Here is a 20082-nt window from a genome sequence, read left to right as displayed (position 1 = left end):
AACCAGGAGTGATACAGCATATCTGAACTGTATTTCTAACAACAAAACGGCAGTTTAATTTAGTTATTAATGAAATGTTAACTCACGCCGGCTAGATGCATCTTAGTGCACATATGAGGACATACATGAGCACATCACATTAACGAAAAACAATATTTTTCCTCTCAAGTTGATACTGTATAACTTCAACATAAAGGTTACGGCGAACATGATCAGCATTTTAAAGTCATTATTACATTGCTGTAGTCTTTGCAATTTATGTATCATGAATAATTAGAAAAAGACAATCTGAAGACTTCTTGCAAGAAAAGTTCTGGTGACAGCAATGTAATCGATGATTGGTTATCAACAGCAAAAGATTTGATGAGATGAGGTGATGTCTTTTGACGCTTGGCAAGCAGAGAATTTCTGTTCTTTCTGACTGTAAAAACCTGTAAAAACACTGCAGGCCAGATCTAATACATTGTCCACTCTTCATCTGAAAGTGCAATGCTTTGTCCTCAGATGCTCCACCTTCACACTCAGAAGGAACAAGTACAGTGGCCCTCGTTCTATTCGGGTCTCTGAATCCTTCTGTGGTGGTAACTAAGTTTGTGACCCTTCGTTCTGGCCCCAGCTGGAGTCTCTCTCGAGGAACTTAGCTGGGCAGCAGCCACGTCTCCACAAAATCCCACTGCTTCCACAGGACGAACAGCAGCAAGGTCAGCAGGACAGTGGACGCCACCCTGGCTCTGGTCTTCATCAGGGGGATGATGAAGTTGGCCAAGGTGGAGACGAAGACCAGCAACACGGCCATGAGCGCCAGAATGACATTGATGAGTTTACCCAGCAGAGCTCCAGCATTGGCGTTCTCCACTCCCTCCAACTGAACGACCTGTTGCTGTTGCTGCTGCAGCTCCAGCTTGATGATACGGGTCAGGCACGACTCCACAGCCTCCTGTGTGAACACACAGAGTAACCACAGTGCTAGTTTGCTTGTATTGAAGGCCCTGGGAACTTCTCTGCCAAAGTTAGAAAGGTTTTGGTTATGTCATGTGACAGACTTCTGTTATTTCTAACCCTAACCCTCTCAGTTGGAACAGTGTGATGTCATGTACTGCAGTGCACCAATCAGGATTTAGCAAAATTGAATTAGAAACTAGTTTCAGTTGGTGGGTTGTTTGGTCTCTGCGTCACTATCACAGAGTTGTTCAGATTTTTACTGTTAATTAAAAGGTCCTGTGTGTATTGTTTTACATGTAGGCTATTAATCGTTTTTTTATTGCCATTGGGCGGATAGGTTGTTTCGCAAGTTAAAGATTAAGACCTTCACGGACTTTCTCAGTTGTCTATGACAGCCTGTGGACTAACTTCTATGTAAAGGTTTCGGGATGGATTTTCCAGGAAACTCCAAAGGATGTGACGTTTTGCTCGCTCCTGAGTCCCTTGCCACTCTTCAACTCCACTACAGCCAACAGTGACAGGTACATGGAGTCTACTAACATCAACAAACAAATCCTCTGGGCGGCCGGGGGCAGAGTGGTTAGGGCAGTCGTCTCATGTAAAGAGGCTGAAGGTCCTAAAAAAGCCTTGAAAACTGACTTGAAAAGTCTGCACATGCTGTTCTTCCACTATACATTCTGTAGTGGCGGCCCGGAGATGAACCTAAGGTTGGCGGCTGCTGTCCTGTAACCACAGCAACTAGTTTGCCGTAACAGGATGCTGACTGCAGTTCACTAACAGCCACCAGTGTCACTAAAAACAAGAGCTTTCTGGAGATAGGAGAGAACCTTTAAGAAAAACTATATTTAATATTATAGAAAAACCATAGACTACAGATGGATGACGCTTCTCCACTTCCCTTCCGCTGTACAAAAATGAAGCCAAAATATTTAGGCAAGGCAAATTTATTTATATAGCACCATTCGTAAAAGCAGTAATTCATAGTGAATGAGAACATTCACAGGCAGTAATTCATAGTGCTTTACAGAAAATAAATGAAAAGAAAATAGATAAAAGAATAACATTGTAAACAGCAGAATAATCATAAAATATAGGACAATAAAATAGCCAATAATTAATAATGATAAAATAAACAATAAGAAAAATGCATGTGTGGTAAAACAAAGTCACTAAAACAATAAAACGATATTAAAAAGCACATAAAAGGGTTGGAATTAGGAAGTTAAGATTGCCTACATGTTGGGTTATGGGAAAGCTGCAGTAAACAACAGTGTTTTTAGGCCTGATTTAAAAGAACTAACAGTCTGTGAACACCTCAGGTGGAGGGGGCAAGATTCATGACCTGTACTGCAGCCAGCCACCAGGGGGCAATCGAGATGTTTTGGCTTCACTTTTGGGGAGCTGTCATGTCATTCATCTTAATAGTCTATGATGAAAACACTTTGGATTTGAAGCCAAGTTTGTGGCTTAAAATTTTTACCTGAATGTCTCTCGCTCTTTCGTAGGATTGATAGGCGACTTTTTCCTCCATGCTAGAGAGTTCCTGTTTAAGGTTAGTCATCTCATTCTGGTGCAGCTCTGTTAAGTCATTAAGCTGTTCTTCAAGTCGTTCATACCTGAATATACAGCACAAAACACAAAGGGGAATGCTCAAAATAATGCACATGATTGTGAAAAATTTTAAGTTTTTAAACAGTCTCGATGGTCAAGTCTTGTCTCTGTATCCAAAGCCTGATGCAGCGTATTCCTCTGTGCCATAGAGCTCCATTGTTTCAAAAACTAAAAATATAAAATAGGATAATAATTAGTAATTTAACAAGTACAAAAGCCATAAACAATATAAGTATCAAATAACAGCATTGATGTTTAAAAGGGGAATTAATTAAAATCAATATCAAAAAAATATTTCTTGAGCTGTCTCTTAAAACTATTAGCCCGACATTCTTTCTGCTGCAGTAAATACTTTCAAGCGGCTGAAAATAGTCCTCCTCTTTGAGTAACTGCTAAAAATTGCAGTGTTCAGCTGTGAAAGGAAATAATTTAGTCTTTTTAGTCATGACTCTTAAATTTGTTTTTTATATCTTTAGTAGGAATTAGGGGTGTCCCTGACTAAAAACCTTCATAGTTTAAGCTGATTGGTCACGTCTCGCTTATAGTTGACTGATCGTCAAATCGTTTTTTTTTTTTTTTGTGATTGGCAGTTGAATCAGGCTCCTTGGAGCGAATCATACATAAATATATGGAACACAATCCCCCTAATTTTTGTAGTCCTTATAGCGCTTTTCAGCCATTGATGTTTTTGTTTGGATAAAGTTCTTGTACAGTTTATTTTTCTTTGCAGGCATTATGTAAGCCATTTGTAATCCAAGGTTTTTTGTTATAATTATGTCTAGATCTACAAGGGACCGCTGTACAATGTTTATTGTAGAGATGTAAAAAACATTTTAGTAATGACTTATAGGCTGTGTTCACGTCATTCGTGAAAACATTGTTCCAGTCTTGATTATTGAGATCATCTCTGAAAGCACTTACTGTCTCATCATTCAGTTTATTTTATATAGTTGAGAAAATACTGTTGACTTGTTTGTTAATTGAAGGTTAAATATTGCAAAAATAGGCAAATGATCGCTTATGTCATTAATTACTAAGCCACAATTTGTGTAATTTTCCGAACAATTAGTAAATATATTATTAATCAGAGTTGCACTAGTTGTAGTTATTCTACTAGGCTTGTGATCATTGGATAGAGCCCTTTACCATATAATGTGTCTAGAAAATCTGATGTTTGTGAATGTAAGTTACTTTTTAAAAGATCAATATTGAAATCTCCACAAATCACCAATGTTTTATTGTAGTTTAGATTACTTATCATGTCTTCAAAACTATCTGTAAAAGTTTCTTCTATCTGTTTTGGATCCCGGCTTCCTGTACACACATGCAACAGCTATGTTTCTGCTTTTTTCTAATTCTATTTCAATTGAAACACTTTCCATCAAACTATCGATTACTATTGTCATAGCTCTTGATGAGCTTCAAGAGGTAGTCACCTGAAATGGTCTTCCAACAGTCTTGAAGGAGTTCCCAGAGATGCTTAGCACTTGTTGGCCCTTTTGCCTTCCCTCTGCGGTCCAGCTCACCCCAAACCATCCCGTTTGGGTTGAGGTCCGGTGACTGTGGAGGCCAGGTCATCTGGCGCAGCACCCCATCACTCTCCTTCTTGGTCAAATAGCCCTTACACAGCCTGGAGGTGTGTTTGGGGTCATTGATCTGTTGAAAAATAAATGATGGTCCAACTAAACGCAAACTGGATGGAATAGCATGGCGCTGCAAGATGCTGCGGTAGCCATGCTGGTTCAGTATGCCTTCAATTTTGAATAAATCCCCAACAGTGTCACCAGCAAAGCACCCCCAAACCATCACACCTCCTCCTCCATGCTTCACGGTGGGAACCAGGGGCCGTATTTATCAAGTGTCTTAGAGTTTCATTTTACACTTAAGTCCTGAGAATTTGCGAAAATTTAGTCCTACTCTCAAACTTAAGAATAAAAGCTATTTATCAACTTTCTTAAGTCTAAGAATATCTCCTACTCTCCAAGATATTTAAGAGACCCCCAGAGGTGTCCTAAGTGGTTAGGAGTTACCAGCAGGGGATGGCACTGAGGCGCGAGAGACGTGCGCGAACGTTCAGGGAGCGGAAGGATGTCCTGACTTTGTTTGATGACGAGCAACTGATCAAACGGTATCGTTTATACAGAGCAACGTCATCAGCAACATCACGTAGCAGAGCTTTCACAGCGGAACTAAAGGTCATCACAATGCTTCGATATCTTGCCACTGGGAAAATGCAACAGTGTAACACTGATGATTTCGGGCCATCACAACCATCAGTTAGCAGAATTGTTATGGAAACAATAATGGCCCTTACTGCTCCCACCTCATCGTGCGTTTCATTGACTTTCCATCTACACCCTGGATAATTCAGCAGAAGCAAACAGCATTCATGCAGGTAGCTGGCTTCCCTGGAGTGGTCGGTGCAATCGATGGTACACATGTAAGGATCATCGCTCCAAGTGTGGACGAGAGTGTGTTTGTTAATAGGAGGAGGTACCACAGCATCAACACGCAAGTGGTGTTCGATGCAGACTATAAAATCTTGGATGTGGTACCCAAGTGGCCTGGGTCCACCCATGACGCACGGATACTAAATGAAAGTGGTCTGAAGCAGCTTCTTGAGAGGCACATTGTGCCACCTGGATGTCACCTAACCGATGGCTGAAGGTTTGAGAGGCGTTTAGTTGATTTGATATGTCTTCCCATGCCTGTTTTTTGTCATGGCTGGTAAGTGTCGGGCTGAACTTGTCTTTAATGATAAGCTTCCTTTCCTCAACTAGCTCTACTAACAACAGTGTCCTCCTCTCGCCAGTTTGGTTTTCTTTTCGATTCCATGTTGATTTCTGCATGTGGCTGCAGTGGGCTAGTATATATAGAGCCACCAACACAAGTTTCAAATTAGTTGCCTAATTAATGAATTGGAAAGAAAAGGAATCATGACACATTGATTCATTGCCAATATTGTTTTTTTGTTTTGTAATATTTTGTAGATTATTGTCAAAATATACACTCCCATTGTCCACTTATATTTCTAAGATATTTCTTTATTCTTAGACAAGGGATTCCCTTCCGTGATTGGTCATTTCTATGGACACAAAAATGACGTCACCAAAAATTCTGTTTTTAAGGCACATATAATGTCGTAATTCAGCTCTGAGAGTGACACTTAAGATTCAGTCCTACACTTGATGGAAATTGTGAGTAAGACGCTTTTCTTCTACCATGAAGGCCTGATTCACACAGTCTCCGCTTAACAGTTGTTCTAGAGATGTGTCTGCTGCTAGAACTCTGTGTGGTATTGACCTGGTCTCTAATCTGAGCTGCTGTTAACCTGCTTTTTCTGAGGCTGGTGACTCGGATGAACTTATCCTTTGCAGCAGAGGCGACTCTTTGGGGACACTTTCAAAGTTATCCCAATTTTTCGGACTGACTGACCTTCATTTCTTAAAGTAATGACGGCAACTTGTTTTTCTTTACTTATCTGCTTTTTTCTTGCCATAATACAAATTCTAACAGTCTATTCAGCGGGACTTTCAGCTGTGTATCCACCTGACTTCTGCACAACACAACTGAGGGTCCCAACCCCATTTATAAGGCAAGAAATCCCACTTATTGAACCTGACAGGGCACACCTGTGAAGTGAAAACCATTCCAGGTGACTACCTCTTGAAGCTCATCAAGAGAATGCAGAGTGTGTGCAAAGCAGTAATCAGAGCAAAAGGTGGCTACTTTGAAGAAACTAGAAAATAAGGCGTATTTTCAGTTGTTTTACACTTTTTTGTTAAGTACATATTTCCATATGTGTTAATTCATAGTTTTGATGCCTTCAGTGTGAATCTACAATGTCAATAGTCATGAAAAGAAAGGAAACTCATTGAATGAGAAGGTGTGTCCGAACTTTTGGTCTGTACTGTATATTTTAGGCCAACCCAGATTTTAGTATTGGACTGGGTTTCCTCGACAAAAAGTCTGTGATTTTTTTTATTGGATTAGAAATTATTGCAGAAAAAACGTTCTGTGGTGAACAAAGGTTTATGATACTTCACAAATGAACACCACTTTTACTCAATCAAATTCACAAATAAAAAACTAACTCCTCCACCCACTAGCTTTTAACTGATTTCGCTTCTATGGCGTGATAATGTTTGTAGTCTCACTTATAAGCAACTGCCTTTTTAAAGACTCGTACAAGCTTCAAAATTCATGAGTGGATTATTTACTGACATTTTATCTCGTAGAACAAAACATTAAAATCTCTTAAACATGTCTTAATCACAGACCTTATTTAAGGCATCCAACCAAAAATCTATTCAAAAGTCTGATTGACTTTGAGAAGAGGGAACCAGAAGTGCAAAAATATTAACTGACTTCCGGGTTTTAGGACTCATTCCTGCAGCGCTCTATGGGCTTGGTGATAACACAGACAGGCCTACTGAGAGTTTTGGTCTTTTTATGGGATTTGCTGACAGTAATAAAAAAATACAATATTGCCAACCTTATCCTTTAAGTGAACTACATTATGATGATTATGCGGAATTCACCAGAGTTCATAAGTGTGACTGTCAATGTTTTTTGTGTGACTTGTACCTGTATCTTTCTTCTTGCAGGCACTGTGTCATGTAGGAGTAGTCACTCTGCAGATGGCCCTTCATGTCCTCAATGGCATCCTTCATATGTGCCTGGCTGGGTTTGAGCTCCTGCAAGCCCTCAAGTTGAGAGTCCCAAGAGCTGTGCATGTGATGGTGGTGGTGGTGCCCATCCAGCCTGGGGCTCTCCATGGCTGATTCTAACAGTCCCCCTCCTCCCCCTGCTCCACCAGAATTACTGCCCGCTCCGGAGCCAGATGTGGAGCTGGAGCACTCATCGTCGCTGCCGTACTTTGGGTTGGAGACCAGACTGGCGCTTCCAGGTGTCAGGGTGTCCTCAGAGTGCCCCCTGACGCCGTCCTCGAGTGAGTCCTTTAAGTGAACAATGTTATCTGCACTGCCAAACTTGTTCCTGATAAGACTGGCAAACTCTCTCGGCTTAGAGACCACGGCTGTGTGGGTGAGAGCAGATACTCCACCTTTGACCCCTTCGACTACTCCACCTCCAAAACCACTTATTCCGGAACGAACATTGGCCCTAACGTCCTTTAATCCCTGCTGCATGCCCCGCAGGACATCCTTAGGCTGTCGGGCCGGTCCATTCTGTATAGAGGGAAGAGAAATGAGGAAGCAGAGAAGTGGAGGATCTCAAAGGTAGGAGAGATTAGATTAAGGAAGAGAACTGTCGGAAGATAGACAAGGAAAGCAGGCCCTGTAGAGAATTAGGTGAGACATAGGTTGATGCATTGGTGTAGGAGACCGAGAGTCATCGGTCTATATTTGGACACAACTGTCCTCACAAAGGCACTTGTTCGAGTCAGCAACAAGATAATTATTTAACAGTCAAGGTACAAAAACAGCTGCACATACACGTATCACATGTTCATGGACAAACTGCACACACTTGCTTACCTACCTGTTCTATCTCCTTTAGCTTCTTGTGATAGTGCTCTAGTTTCTTGTGCAAGTGTGCGATGGTCTGCGCCGACTTCTGGTTCTTCTTCTCAAACACCTGCTTGATCCTGGACGCCTGCTGTTTGTCCGTGTTGTGGGCCAACTTCAGGTACTCTGCAACGTTGTCGTCACGGGCCTCCTGCTCCACGCGAATCTGCTCGGTGACCTTCAGGATCTTCTGCTGCAGCTGCTCCAAGGCAACACGCGTCCGCTGTGGCTCTACAACCCCAAAACACTCTGCACCCCTGCAGGCCATGACCCCAGGTGCTGACGCTGCTGCTGCTGCTGCTGCTGCTGCTGCTGCTGCTCCATCCGCACTGATGGTACTGTCAGAACCTCCATGGCTGGTGGTGGAGGGTAGGCCTAGAGTTGCCGACTCGCTCTTGTCCAGCTGAGGGGACGAGAGGGCAGGGGGAGGTAGTCATGGGTGGAGCGATGAACTACAACATGACATGACTTCACATGTATTGAATTCTACACAAGTCAAAGTACAAAGGAAGATTATTCGGAGTAACACACACAGTGGAAGTGCTAGTGTTGCATCCTGGTTGTAATAATTTGTCCTTTCTTTTTTTGAGAAAGTCAAAAAGAAGTTAACCTCAACTTAAATGGAATATTATCCACCTGATGGTGCAAAAACGGCCAAACTGTGGGTTCCTTGGTAGTTTTTGGCTCTCCAAAAATAATTAGGCTTTCATTTGGAGCGCTGTACTTTCTCAATAATTTGAGAAATTTGAGAATAAATCTTTGTCGGATTGGCTTCCGTTACTCGTTCGTTGGCGCTTCTCGTTGTTTGTGATATTAATCGTTGTTTTCTTTGTTTCTTTCCGTAGTATCCCGCGTTCCTGTTTCCTTGTCCTGTTCCCTGATTGTCCATCGTTTCCCCGTTCCTGTTTTCCTTCGATCGTCTAGTCTTAGTATTTGTTACCCTGTAGTTGTTTCACATTTTGTTTGTCGTTTTTATTAAACGTTTTGTTTGTACTTTTACCCTGTGTCCCTGTCTGCATGTTGGTCCAGTCTCCCAGTGTTATTTCCCCGCACCGTTCATGACAGTTTCACTGTGATGCAGAGAGTGTTTTAATCAGGACAGCAGGTCAGCTAGACATGCAAAAATGTGACATTTGTCAAGAGACTATTCAACATATGAGGATTAAAGTTTACAGTAATACATGAACAGATATTCACATGGGCCTTATTTTTGTCCCCATTTTCTCTACAGATTTTTATTGTAGGAAACTTCTTGGAAATTATTTGGGAATTACAGACTTAAAATAAATATCTGCTAATCACGTTGGCTTCTAAAACACCAATCGGTTATTTCCCATAATAGATTTGGTGGAAGCACCAGAGAGTACACAGAAAGGCCATCATGCATTAATTCGATTATACACAATTAGTCTGCTTCCTGCTCTGTACAGCCTCAGAAACTCCACAAACAAGTTCCTTTAAAACACCTTTAATTTAAAAGTACAGGTAGGTAAGAGGAATAAGAAGGTAAAAGCATGCTCAGTTTAAACACACTGTGGTAACAGAAAGTGATAATAATGATGAAACGTATGTGATGGCCTACCTAAATGTGTTCTGGATCATTCTGTCTGATGGATCTCATTGATCCAAGAGGGAATTTCCTGCTTTGTTATTATAGCCTGTCTATATGTGTGTGTGTGTTGGCAGATGGTGGGGTTGTTAATGACCCTCTGCCTCAGGTCAAAACAGTGTAATCAGACCCTGTAAACATAAGCTCAGACAGACACATGACACCAAACATTTCATTACGCTGCTCTAATTTCTCCAGACAAAACACTGCAAAGGATTTATTTTTATTTTATTTTGCTCCATCTGTAGCTCCGAATAGCGAAGCCAGACAGGCAGTTTTTGTTTTGTTTTTTTTGTTTTTTGGTTTATAGACAAAACACATTACAATCACATTGTTATGGAGAGGAAAGACAGATGACCACAGTACCTGGTGGTTAATCATTCCCTGATCTGTTGCTTGCAGCAGCTATAATGGCTCATAGGAGGAGGTGGTGGTGGTAGGGGGTGTGCAGTTACATATGTGTGAACACAAGACAAGAAAAAAACAACACAGAGCAGCGGTGCACAAATCGAACGGGCATGAAGCCGGTGAGAGGTTCAGAAAGTCTCCTGGAGGCCGGAAGACACGACTGTTGTGTGGATGGCGATGGCTGATGTCGATGGCATTAAAAAGACAACAAGAGGACAGGGGCATGCCCGTGCCTTCTTCACTCGGCAGGAGGGCACACTGTGACATGAGAAACGGCCGCTGGATGTCAGCGAGCGTGGATGCGAACACATGAGGATGAGACACAACCAGCAGAGCAAAAAAATAAAATTAAAAAACGTTACCATACTGCTTTAATCCAATTTTTGCAGTGCCATTGCAAGTCTGTGTTCGAGGCCCATCCTCCTCCACCTCCTCCTCCTACCACTGTGCTCACCGAGGAGGAGCCCCCCGCCTCAAATATCTTTACCCCCCCCCGCCGTTGTATGGATTAGTATGATCACCTCACTGGATCCTAACGCTCCATTGTTAATGCCATCAATATCTGCAGCTTCCCTCTCCCTCCCTCTCTTTCTAATGCTCTGATCTATTCCACCCTCCCTCTCTCTCTACTTTGTGCCATATACTCCCTCCGCCTCTCTCTCGCTTGCTCTTTCTCTTTCAGTCTTAATGCAACGCTGGCTGTCGGGCTCTGTAATGGATGTGGGAGCTAAGGGATAGATGATGCCGGCAAATGGGCGGGGGGATCGGAGAGCATAGCGCAGGCGTGCAGGCTACTCTGTGCAACTGAGGCCAGAGGAGAAAGGGGAGGAGGGAGCACAGCAGGGCCTGCTTCAGTACAAACACATGCATCCTCCGTGTGTGCACTGGTATGGGGCTGCAGTGATGTGCCAGAGTACACAGTGTCTGCCTGAGCAGTCATTCACTCTCTAAAATTGACTTCTTCACAAAGGAGGACAAAGTACGACAGAAGCCTGTTTGAGCTATTCAGCGCTGCTTCAAGTATTCACTCAACTTCAAATTTCTCTCTGTGCTGGCCTGTGTATCTGTGGAGGGATGCCCACTACAGATAGAGGTAGACAAGCTCCCATCACAATCTTACAAACAATCCTGAAATGCTTCAAAGATGGGGAAAACCTTTAATCCATAGACACAGTGTGGCATAAAGACACCCAGGTGCAGTAGAGGAGGAAGTATTCAGATTTAGTTTTACTTTGGTAAAAATAAACACCAGTATAAACATCTATTAAAAGTAATGCATTAAAATTTAAAGAGGAGATATTGTGCTCATTTTCAGCTTCATTCTTGTATTTTGTTATTCTACTAGAACATGTTTACATATTTGAATGTTCAAAAACACATTGTTTTTCTCATACTGTTTGTCTGTATATATTTACGTATACGTATATATATATATATATATATATATATATATATATATATATATATATATATATATATATAAATGTCACTGTCTGAAACACTACGTTTTAGCTCCTGTCTCTTTAAGCCCCCCTCCTGAAAAAGCCCAGTCTGCTCTGATTGTTCAGAGTTTCTGGGTCTGCACTCTCTACATCTCTGCACCGTCATTGCAGTCGGGGAATGACTGTAGCTACACTGCAGCGGCACTTTCTTCCTTTATATAGTACAGTTATGACATCATAACCGTACAGAAGTCCTGACAGCTTGTTTAAAGGCTCGGTTTATGAACACAGGCTGTGTGTATTTCTATGTGGAATGAGCGTTTTGATATTTTCACAGTGTTTGTATAACACCTCGACCTGCTGTTTTTTCAAAAAAGACACGGAATTCTCACTTTTTTCTAAATATTATCGGCAAAATGTCCTTTAAAGTATCAAAAGCAAAAGTGCTTGGGTGCCTGTTTTGCTAAATGTATTATTACTGATGAATTAAAGTACATGTATCATGTTACTGATGTTGCTGGTTGAGCTGAAGCAAATTTTAACTGCATTATGTTTCATCTATAACAATGTAACATATTTAATATGATCATTGTATGTTTTGTGTGATTATTATCAGCCTGTGTCAAATCAATGTTGTGAAGAAAAAAACAGTCACCCGCTTTCTTCATTCATTCATTCATCTTTAACCTCTTGTCCCTAGCAAGGTCGCGGGGGGGCTGGAGCCAAGCCCAGCTGACATTGGGCGTTAGGCAGGGTACACCCTGGATGCCAGTCTATCACAGGGCACCCGCTTTCTTCAGATCTGAAATACTCTTAATACTCTACACTTTGCTGCTGCAACACAGACGAAGCAACGCAAGTTCAACCAAATTGAGGAGGTAGCTGCAGAATATCTACGGGGCTCTGTGAAGAATGGACTTTGCAGTCCACGTCCACACAGAATGGTGGCGGCAAGGACACACTGAGGTTGGGTGGTGATGGGGTGCAGACACAACAGCCAGCAAACGTGGATGACGGTGAAAAGTGCAGATTTATTTACAGTGAGAAAAGAAAACGTGTTACAGCCCAAATGGCAACAAAAAAAAACAAATAAATCAAACAAACAAACAAACAAACCAACCAAAAACGGACCCACAGGTTTCTCGATCACAAAAAAAACACGCACAATTCTCTTTTTCTCAATTCTCTGTAACAACCTCTCAGCAAGTTCACACTCTCCAGACTCCCACCCCGAGGACAGAAAACCCTCGCTTTAAATAGAGCCCTTGGGCTCAGATAATTGGGAGAAACCAAGGTGACATGGCATTTTGGTTAGGTTTAGGGTTGCAGCTGATATTTTACCTATCCCACATACATTGAAATAATTTCCCCTGCATTTCAGTACAAAAATAAATAAATAAACTTAATATTTAAATAAAATTATATAATAATCACATTTCAATAAAACAATAATTTGGTGTTGTGCAAAATAGCTTCCCCGCTCAAATCCAAACTTTCCCCTATCCCGAACAGGGAATAAAATAGCCTGTTGACAGGGTCGAAACAACAGCCTTCTGATCCAGAATATCACCTATAATGCGAGGGGGTGCATTTCACGGCAGGGGTGCTGATTACGGCACAACACCGGCACCGCGCGTAATTACAAACCATCTGAAACTAAGTGTGTGTGAGTGTAAGCGTGTGTGTGTGTGTGTGTGTGTGCGTGTAGGAGAAGGTAGTCAGTATAAATGTCACAGGGGATGTCAGGCGAGTTGGGGGGAAAAGGGGGGCTAACTTTTCACAGGCTCGCTACACCATGATCTACCCTGCTTCATTGAGGATTATGTTGAATAACAGTGTTAAAACGTTTCATTCTCCAGGGCAAGGCTCTGAGTTTGTTGACTCTCTCTAATGAACAGAAATTATGTAACTGAAATGGGTAATTTTACCATGTTCAGATGTGGAGTTAACTAATAGGGCAACTGCCCCACCTAGAAAGCACATTTTTCTTATGGTTTTCTGAATTAATCTTTAACCCTTGCGTTGCCCTCCGGGTCACAATGACCTCCACTGTTTATTATTTTACAGGACAAGTGTTCCATCCTCTGGGTGGGTGAAAACAGCCCCAACATTTTTGCATTATATCAAGCTGTCTCTATTGTGTCTCTGTCTTTTCGCAATTGCTGCATTTATGTACACATCATACTAATAAGTAGTGTTGTTTTTGCCGGCCTGTTTTACTTTTAGTCTAGTCTAGTTTTAGTCGACTAAAAGTCTGAGCATTTTAGTCTAGTTTAAGTCGACTAAAAGTCTGAGCATTTTAGTCTAGTTTTAGTCGACTAAAAGTCTGAGCATTTTAGTCTAGTTTTAGTTGACTAAAAGTCTGAGCATTTTAGTCTAGTTTTCGTCGACTAAAAGTCTGAGCATTTTAGTCTAGTTTTAGTTGACAAAAAGTCTGAGCATTTTAGTCTAGTTGTAGTCGACGGAAATTGTATATTAGTCTCTTTTTAGTAATGCAATTATATTTAATCAATATGATAAAAGTACCTAGTAGTATTGACAAAACCAACATTTCCTTTGAGCCAAACCCATGCAGATATCTTTTTTTTGATTGCTTTGACCTGGTTGAAGAAACTGGTAACCTCTCAGTCTTCATCATCACTCTCTCAGCAGAGCAAAAGACACCTCTTGCAAATGAGTTAACCCATTGTCATTGTTTTGACACACTGCCCGCACCCTTTTGCAAATCAGTTAACGCAGATATCATTCAAGCAGTGCAAACTCCACTGCTTTAGCTGTGGTAACCAAACAGAACATATATGTTCCAATCTCTTAGACACTTCTTGACCAGTATGAAATCACTGAAGCACCTGTTTGACACTGCTTCACAAAACTTTTCAATTTGCAATCAGTCTGCAGGCTTCCTCCATACTCATTTTTAAATCCTATAGAGGAATTCTTCAGTGCATGGAGATGGAAGGTTTACGATCATCGCCCCTATGACCAGATAACCTTGATCGATGCAATGACCACTGCTGCCCAAGATATAGATGCAGAGGCATGCCAAGGCTGGATCAGGCATGCAAGAAGATTTTTCCCTAGGTGCATCGCAAGAGAAAATATTGAGTGCGATGTAGATGAGGCCATGTGGCCCATTCGTCAAGAGAGAATTGACTAGAAGGTATTTTTTTCTTTATTGTACAGAATTTTTATTGTTATTTTCCTTATGTCTTACACAGTGATGGGTTTATACTATATCTGTGGTTTCTATTGGAATATTTCATTTCTTAGCCACAATCTCAAAAAAAAGAATGAATACTGCATTCAACAAAATTTGAAAAATCATTGTATATGATTCTGGATCTATTTTTTGCAAGAAAGCAAATTGGCACTGATATGTAAGCTGCTGACCAGTAATGCAGCACTGATTCACATTTAGAACTGAATTTTGGATTTTGATGCGCCTTGTCTAATGACTGATTGGAAGCGCGTATGCACTTGTGTGCAAGTTTTTTGTTTGAGGGCAAAATTTACTTTTGGTCCATATTTTAAATGTTTTGGCGGAGGTAGAGCCTTTTGCAGGTAAAATGAGTCATTTTGACCGTTGGTGCCACTGTTTTTGAAAAATGTGTATTTTGAGTCGACTACTGCGTCAAAGCAATCAAAAAAACTGTAAGTTTACAGCATGTACAGGTCTAGAATAAGTAATCCAATTTATGTTGATGCCAAATTCAGTTCAGTGTGATTTGCTCTGTGAAATACAAAACTAGTGAAAGTATTTGGCCAACAAGGGGAAGTTTAGTGCACTTATAGAGTGAGTCAGTCTCTCAGGTAGGAACTAAAAACACACTTTACACTCTCACAAACAAATACACACACACACACATGCACGCTAGTCTTTCACACGCACACACACACACATGCATGCTAGTCTCACACACAGACACACACACACACACACGCTAGTCTCACACGCAGACACACACACACACACACACACACACACGCGCTAGTCTCACACACGGACACACACACACACACACGCGCTAGTCTCACACACGGACACACACACACACACACAAACACACTTGTTCTCAGCTCCAGTGGCTAACGTCTAAAGCTAGCGTTAATACCCGACACATTAACCGTAGCCTCATGTCGCATGAGCTTTCTAAAACAAGTATCGTTACGTTATGTCTTGACTTACCTAAATGTCATTATGGGATGCTCTGAGGTATCTCTTAAGATCCGTGGTGTTTTTTCCTGTGATTTTGTGGCTGCATTTCTCCAAACACGAGCCCCGGCTGGTGTCAGACTTTGTTCTCACGTTTCTTTAGTAGTTATTAACGCTAACATTAACGTTAACGCTGACCCACAGCAGCGGCATCTTCAGAAACTAAATAATGCGCGTGTGGGGATTGAGGAAGTGACGTTGCCCAGACGCGAGACTGGGAGAAAACTTCAAAATAATAATAATAATAACGTGACTAAACGTGACGAAAAAACGTTATTTCGTCTCGTTTTCGTCAACGAAATTGCATTATATATTTCGTTTTAGTCATCGTCACATGCCCAGCATTTCCGTTTCGTCTCGTCTAATTTCCGTCACGTGATAAAGGTTCGTTGACGACAATATTTCGTCATCATTTTCGTTGACGCAAACAACACTACTAATAAGACACAATAATAGTAATCATAATCACAATCATAATAATAATAAGGCTGAGACCACTCAGTGGTAGATGAATCACACGTTTGTTACGTTAGACAGAAAACACATGGAAACCTGTGACGATACACCAAAAGTACAATCATATTTGTACAGAGCTCTCTTGTCACGAATGCATCGTGTTCTGCGCGGGTCTCTCTCAGACCCACCTACGCGTGAGGCAGCATTATGGTACCTTTACATGCCCATTTACTCGTAATGTGGTCTATAGCAGACCCACCTACACGTAAGCCAGTCCCGCTCGTTGATTCTGCTGTCTACACACAGGCACATGTAGCAAATTTTACTAAGGTTCAGAAACATGACCATGACCCTCTCCCTTCACTAACTCCACCACTCCCGCCTCACAATTAAACAACCTGTGTCCCATTAGAGCAACACCTGTGTCTCATTACAGTTTTTTTTTATTGCTTTGACACAGTAGTCGACTCAAAATACACATTCTGCAAAACTGTTAACGCAAAGACCTAAACCGTGGCACCAATGGTCAAAATGACTCATTTTGCCTGCAAAAGGCTCTTACTCCGCCAAAACATTTAAAATATGGACCAAAAGTAAATTTTGCCCTCAAACAACACAACTTGCACACAAGTGCATAAGCGCTTCCAATCAGTCATCAGACAAGGGGCATCAAAATACAAAATTCAGCTCTCAATGTGAATCAGTGCTGCATTACTGGTCAGCAGCTTACATGTCAGTGCCAATTTGCTTTCTTGCAAAAAATAGATCCAGAATCATATCCAATGATTTTTAAAATTTTACTGAATGCCGTATTCTTTCTTTTTTTTGAGATTGTGGCTAAGAAATGAAATATTCCAACAGAAACCACATATATAGTATGAAAGAAAAAAATACAGTAAAATCCATCACTGTGTAAGACATTAGGAAAATGAAAATAAAAATTTGCGATGCACCTAGGGAAAAATCTTCTTGCATGCCTGATCCAGCCTTGGCATGCCTCTGCATCTATATCTTGGGCAGCAGTGGTCATTGCATCGATCAAGGGCATCTGGTCATAGGGGCGATGATCATAAACCTTCCATCTCCATGCACTGAAGAATTCCTCTATAGGATTTAAAAATGGAGAGTATGGAGGAAGCCTGCAGACTGATTGCAAATGATAAAGTTTTGTGAAGCAGTGTCAAACAGGTGCTTCAGTGATTTCAAACTGGTCAAGAAGTGTCTAATAGATTGGAACATATATGTCCTGTTTGATTACCACAGCTAAAGCAATGGAGTTTGGACTGCTTGAATGACATCTGCGTTAACCGATTTGCAAAAGGGTGTGGGAAGTGTGTCAAAACAATGACAATGGGTTAACTCATTTGCAAGAGGTGTCTTTTGCTCTGCTGAGAGAGTTATGATGAAGACTGAGAGGTTACCAGTTTCTTCAACCAGGTCAAAGCAATCAAAAAAAACTGTAACTCAACTACCTGTGCAACCATATATATATTCGTGTCTTACCCACTCCCTCTCGTTCGTTCATCCCTGGCGATCGACCCTCTCATCATTCCCTCGACCCCTCTCTTCATCCCACCTAAACAGTGCCCCCGCTAAATAAATATGAGCGGCAGCAACACTGCGACACACACGTTACGGATCCTTTACATTCCTTTCTACGCATAACACAGTCTATGTAAGACCCAACTACACGCCAAAACACTGCTGTCTGGCGGGTGAAAACAGTCCCCACTCTTACATGAAAACCTAACCGTAGGAAACACAATTCCACGTTGGACGGTCATGCATTTTGTGTGTCGTCTGGTGGGTGAAACCAGCCCGCTCCTCCCTTGCATGAAAACACTAACCGTCTGAGAAACACTAACCGTCGGAAAAACAATTTGTTTGATGGTCGTCCCCTTTGTGTGTCCTGTGGTGGGTGAAACCAGCCCATACTCTTGCATGAAAACACAAACCGTCGGAAAAACACTAACCATCTCAGAAACAATTCTCTGTTAGAGAGTCGTCCACTTTGTGTGTCTTCTGGTGGGTGAAACAAGCCCCAACTCTTGCATGAAAACACTCACAGTCGGATGAGTCAACTTTTTCCGTCGTTCACTTTGAGTGTCGTCTGGTAGGTGAAACATGTCCCCACCCTTGCATGAAAACACTCACCATCAGAGAAGTCAACCTTTTTCTGTGGATCACTTTGTGTGTCGTCTGGTAGGTGAAACAAGCCCCCTTCCTTGCAGGAAACCACTCACCTTTGGAGTCAACTTTTTCTGTCCACTTAGTGTGTGGTCTGGTGGTTGAAAAAAGCCCCAACCCTTGCATGAAAACACCCACCGTCAAAGTGAAGGACGGAAAAAGTTTATTCTTTTGTGTGTCGTCTGGTAGGTGAAACAAGCCCCCATCTTTGCAGGAAAAACTCACAGTCGGATGAATCAACTTTTTCCGTCGTTCACTTTGTGTGTCATCTGGTGGGTAAAACAAGCCCCCATCCTTGCATGAAACCACTCACCTTTGGAGTCAACTTTTTCTGTCCACTTAGTGTGTCGTCTGGTGGTTGAAACAAGCCCTCACCCTTGCATGAAAACACCCACCGTCGGAGGAGTCAACCTTTTCTGACATTCATTTGTGTTATGTCTGATGGGTGAAACAAGCCCCCACCCTTGCATGAAAACACTCACCGTCAGAGGAGTCAACCTTTTCTGACGTTCATTTGTGTTATGTCTGGTGGGTAAAACAAGCCCCCACCCTTGCATGAAAACACTCACCATCAGAGAAGTCAACCTTTTCTGTGGATCACTTTGTGTGTCGTCTGGTAGGTGAAACAAGCCCCAATCCTTGCAGGAAACCACTCACCTTTGGAGTCAACTTTTTCTGTCCACTTAGTGTGTGGTCTGGTGGTTGAAAAAAGCCCCAACCCTTGCATGAAAACACCCACAGTCAAAGTGAAGGACGGAAAAAGTTTATTCTTTTGAGTGTGGTCTGGTAGGTGAAACAAGCCCCCACCTTTGCATGAAAACACTCACAGTCGGATGAGTCAACTTTTTCCGTTGTTCACTTTGTGTGTCGTCTGGTGGGTAAAACAAGCCCCAACCCTTGCATGAAAACACCCACCGTCATAGTGAACGACGGAAAAAGTTTATCCCTTTGTATGTCGTCTGGTAGGTGAAACAAGCCCCCACCTTTGCATGAAAACACTCACCGTCGGAGGAGTCAACATTTTCGGACATTCATTTGTGTTATGTCTAATGGGTGAAACAAGCCCCCACCCTTGCATGAAAACACTCACCGTCAGAGGAGTCAACCTTTTCTGACGTTCATTTGTGTTATGTCTGGAGGGTAAAACAAGCCCCCACCCTTGCATGAAAACACTCACCGTCGGAGGAGTCAACTTTTTCGGTCGTTCACGTTGTGTGTCGTCTGGTGGGTGAAACAAGCCCCCACCCTTGCATGAAAACACTCTACGTTGCAGAGTGTGAGGCAGAGATGAACTGTGACAGAACCCCTCCCTTAAGGGGCGACTCCTGGCGACCCAAACAAACCAATGCAGAGCAGGGTGGGTGGAGGGGGTCCGGAGGAGGATTAATATTCGCCGGAGACATCCACCTCCATCCCCTCATCCCCGACTGTAGGGAATGCGTCATCTGCATCCAAGGGAGGGTTATCGGACTCATCATCCAATTGTTCAGATCGATTGAGTGGCCGGGAAGGTGGAGTCCGTGGTCTGGAGATGTAACTGGTTTTGGCGGGTTGATCGGGGTGACGCTGATGAAAGTCCCTGACGAGGTGGTGATCCAATGTGTGTCTGGCAGGAACCCAGGATCTCTCCTTGGGGCCGTATCCCTCCCAATCCACCAGGTATTGGAGGCCCCTCCCACGTCGGCG

General features: G+C 42.3%; 1 protein-coding gene across 1 annotated transcript; it reads right to left on the bottom strand.

Annotated features, from left to right (window-relative positions):
- Positions 1–637: 637 nt before the first annotated feature.
- LOC310966198 (transmembrane and coiled-coil domains protein 2-like) lies at positions 638–19417 on the bottom strand (the record flags this gene model as incomplete). Its single annotated transcript, XM_083940055.1, has 5 exons — positions 638–937; positions 2423–2558; positions 7141–7742; positions 8056–8484; positions 19400–19417. The coding sequence occupies 5 exons, from the start codon at positions 19415–19417 to the stop codon at positions 638–640; spliced, it is 1485 nt and encodes a 494-aa protein (XP_083796181.1).
- Between the last annotated feature and the right edge of the window lie 665 nt (positions 19418–20082).

The sequence above is a fragment of the Echiichthys vipera genome (assembly GCF_963691815.1).
Source record: "Echiichthys vipera genome assembly, chromosome: Y".
NCBI lineage: Eukaryota > Metazoa > Chordata > Actinopteri > Perciformes > Trachinidae > Echiichthys > Echiichthys vipera.
This window is presented reverse-complemented; position numbering and strand designations above follow the sequence as displayed.